General features: G+C 44.3%; 1 protein-coding gene across 2 annotated transcripts in view; it reads left to right on the top strand.

The window, feature by feature from the left end:
* Inip (INTS3 and NABP interacting protein) overlaps positions 1-3,262 on the top strand; it is a 14,881-nt gene extending 11,619 nt beyond the window's left edge. For both annotated transcript variants that reach the window (XM_021160525.2, XM_021160524.2), the window contains one exon: positions 450-3,262. In XM_021160525.2, coding sequence (XP_021016184.1) covers positions 450-545 — 96 coding nt within the window. In that variant the 3' untranslated portion in view covers positions 546-3,262. The remainder of the gene's footprint in view (positions 1-449) is intronic.
* Positions 3,263-4,191: the final 929 nt, after the last annotated feature.

Below are 4,191 nucleotides of genomic sequence, written 5' to 3'. Positions count from 1 at the left end.
CTGTATAGCACTGGCTGTCCTGGAACTCACTTTGTAGACCAGGCTGACCTCGAACTCAGAAATCCGCCTGCCTCTGCCTCCTGAGTGCTGGGATTAAAGACGGGCACCACTTGCAGCCCTGCCTCAGCGTTGGTGGTTTCAGTGCCACTGTTCCCTTCCCAGGCTGCCCTTCTCTCCCAGGCTTTTTATCTGGTGACCTTTGCTGCTGTTTCTCCCCATGTCAGAGAACAAAGAGCCCCACAGAGACAGATAAAGAGGCGCTAAACGCATGCCCCATACCTTGTGTTAATCCGAATTGTGTTACTGTAAACAAACTAGATCTTAGGAATTCAGAAAGGATAAGGAATTTTAATGCCTTGGTTAAAAAAAAAAAGTGACTTTTCATAACTTAACTGGTTTTGGTTTTTTTGTTTTGTTTTGTTTTGTTTTGTTGTTTTTATCTTCCTCAGCATGCTCATGCACATTCCTCTGGCTACTTCATAACTCAAGACTCTGCATTTGGGAATCTAATTCTTCCTGTTTTACCTCGCCTTGACCCCGAATGAAGAAAGTGCCGGCGGCGATAAGGGAACTTGTAATATCAAATGTCAAAGTTCTCACTCAGCTCTATACAAACTGACTTTCAGAACTTTGGAGAACTTAGCTTTTGTTTCTTTAAAGAAAGGAATGAGTAAGTGAGGGAAAGAGAAGAGGAGCTGGGCGCTGAGACCTCGGGGAGCGGCGGCGGCGAGGACCTGGCTGTGCTGGCCAAGGCGGACTTCTTTGTATTGCCATTGGACTTTCCCTTGGACTCAGAATTGCTTAGTCTCATGAAATCTGCATCACCTTCAACAAGGACTGAATGAATTATCATGTGGGAAGCCTTGGGTTTGACCCCATCACTGCACATACAAGCTCTAAGGACGGCACATGCCTGTGATCTCAGCACTAGAGGAATCGAGGCAGAAGATTGGAAGTTCAAGGCCATCCTTGCCTAGGTAGTGATTTTGAGACCAGTCTAAGGTATATGAGACTGTGCCTCAAAAATAACCAAAATCACCCAAAAAAGCCATTAATAGTCGTAACTTTAAAGAGACGAAGATGCTTTTTAAAAAAGTGAAGAGCGGGCTTACACACTTTGTGGTTGCTTGTGCTAAGAAACAAGCTATCTAGAAATAGGCTCTAAGCTAATAACTACTTCCAAGAAAACTCGCCAGTCAGACTCATCTTAAGTCTTTTTCAAATAAATGCTACAGTGGTAGCAAATGAATGATGTGACTAAATACTGTTATGAAAAGCAGCTTAAGTAATGTGGCAGCTGTAAGTGGATGTGTACTCTCATTTCATGTTGCTGCAGAAGTGGTGGGCCTGAGTGGTTTTATTTTCTATTTTTTATCTAATTGAAGACTTAAAATTAGGCAAATTAAGGCCTTTTAAATCATTTTACATAAGGTTAAACAAGTTGCTCAACAGGGCCAAACTTGAACAAGAACAGAGGTGCTTATTTATATCTGTACCTCCCACCACCCTCCCTTTGCCCTATAGAATTAGAATTTGATTAAAGTGTGAAAAGTATGGCTTAGAGAGTCCTATAATACCTTACACAAAGATGTCATGATTAAAATTCTATTTTATGAGGGAGTTACTTTGTAAGGATCCTGTCATTTTCTGTACCCAAGGATTGACCCTAGGACTTTAACAGTTATGGATGTGTTTTACCGAACCTCATCACCCCGGGTAACTGACTGCATCTGCATCCTCTCTGCTGTTGGAATTTAAACATCTTCAGTTGGGGCAATATTCAGTGTTACTCCCTTCTGATAGTGTGCTATAGGTGTTGTCACCAGCCACATCCACCGTCCTGCTCAGTGTACGGGAAGCAGCAGTGAGCAGTCTTCCTGGTTCTCCACGGAGTCACCACACTGCACCCTGTGTCTGCTGCTGACCCAGGGGCCATCCAGCTTTCCTCTGCACCTCCTAGTAGTCTTCCTCTTGCATTTCTTGGAGTTTCTGTGCAGTGAGATCCGTGACTTACTGACATGATTCTGAATCTGTCTACTGATGTTAGGAAGAGAAAAGGGTTTCCGCTGTCGAAACCTTGCCTACTATGTGACGTTGTAATCTAGGTGCTTGTTTTCCCTTCCTGTGTCAGATCAAATACCCGGATGGGAACAACTCAAGGGAGAAAGGGCTGATCTAGATTCACAGTTTGAGGCACAGTCTGTCATGGTCAGGAAGGTCAAGGCAGCAGGAGCTTGAAGCAGTTGGCCACATCTCCTCCACAGTCGAGAACTAGAGAACAAATGGATTCTACTGTGCTGTCTTTTTGTAACCAGTATTCTAGCCAGGGAGTGATGCCACTCATCAGTGGGTGGAGCGTCTACCTCAGTTAATACTATCAGTAATTCCCTAAGGCATGCCCAGAGGCTCATCTTGTAGTGGTTCTAGATGTTGTCATGCTAACAGTCCAGTCCCATTAATCAGGAGGACTTTCCAATGGTCCTCTGCTTCGGGTACGTACCCATTTCTGTGGGTACCTATTAATATCTACTCTGGTATATGCTGTGTTTGAGGGACAAAAAGGTCACAGAGAGGGAGGTGACATTTTTGAGGACCCCACTCTGGCATTCAAGTTGTCATAAAGTAAGCAGTTAGGGCCCAAGACAGGCATCTTGGAGTAGACTGCAGTCTGACCGGGGCTGGAAGTCTGTAGATGACAGAACTGGCAAGGGACTGAAGGGACACCCAAGCAAAGGTCACATTTCCAGCCAAGCCCAGTGTGGTGGATCATGCCTGTAATCCTAGCACTCAGCTAAGGCAGGAGAATCACTATGAATTCAAGGCCAGCCTGGGCTACAGAGTGAGAGCACAACCCTCTCCCAACCCCCAAAGAAGTATGAAAAGGAATGAGTTTCAGGGATGAAACTGCAGTGTTAAAGCTAGCGCTGGACTCGGTTGAAGCCTGAGTGAATCCGTTGCTGGGGTCACGGGTGGGTGCCGTGGTGACGCACACTATAATCCCAGAACTCGGGAGGCAGAGGCAGGCAGATTTCTGAGTTTGAGGCCAGCCTGGTCTACAGAGTGAGGTCCAGAGCAGCCAGGGCTACAGAGAAACCCTGTCTCAAAAACAAAAAATAGGAACAGTACACAACTGACTGTTGTACTTATTTAGGCCAATGTTTTTTAAAGTACAAGTCTCAGCCTGTTTGAGCTGAAAAGGCAGCTTGATGGTTTAATGCATTGTATCAGCATTAAATAAACAAACAAAAAAAATAGAAAAATAAAACTGTACTGCATATATTAATTAATAGGCACGTTAGTTTCAAAAATGTTGTGTGACTGACTATATGTCTGTTTAGTTTATATTCTACTCTATACATCTTCAAGGGCAACAAGTGTGGTTTTTCTCCGTCTGGTCCTTCTCTTCGTCAGTGTGCCCATCCAGAACAACCCCTAGTATGCTGGGTAATTATACCTACGGTTGCTGAAGGAGTGAATATAAGAGCACACCCGACCTATAAGAATTTCTCTCTAACTTACCTTTTAAATAGAGTCTCCCACTGAACCTGAAGCTCGCTGATTTAGTTAGACCGCCTGGCCAGCAAGCCCCAGGGGTCCTCCTCTTCAGTACTGGGATTATAGGCTTTTATGTGGGTGCTAGAGGTTAAATTTAGGTCCACATTGCTTGTAGTGTTACAATTTGAGCCTTCTCTCTACTTTCCCAAAAGGTGTTTGTGTATGTGTTTTGCTTTTAACATGAGATATGGAAGGTAAATTTTGACAGCCACCAAATAATTGAAATGACAGCACATTTATGGTGCCAGAATAAAACCAAAATGGCTCAGTAGTTTTAGAGGCAGGTATGGTAGTTTTATTCCTCCCTCCACGGGATCAGTGAGCGATTTCATTAAATTTTGCTTTAGCAGGAAAGAGCCTCATGAGTTCAAAGCCTCGTTAGGCAAAGGCTTTGGCAAGATACAATTCTGAGAACAGAAGATGAACAGAATTGGTAATCTGATTCAACCCCGCCAGCAGATTCTCACCAGTGAACACAAGTCCTGTTGCGACTTTTAAAGCCAACCAGTTAGGAAGTGCCTTCCCTATTCATCTCTGCATTGTAGTGCTGCACAGTGCATGCCCTCCCTTGGTGGGTTTTTTCCTCCCCAACCCCCCACCTTTTTTTGGTAGCAAAGAATGAACATGGACCGTAAA

Source organism: Mus caroli, chromosome 4, assembly GCF_900094665.2.
Source record: "Mus caroli chromosome 4, CAROLI_EIJ_v1.1, whole genome shotgun sequence".
Lineage (NCBI taxonomy): Eukaryota > Metazoa > Chordata > Mammalia > Rodentia > Muridae > Mus > Mus caroli.
This window is presented reverse-complemented; position numbering and strand designations above follow the sequence as displayed.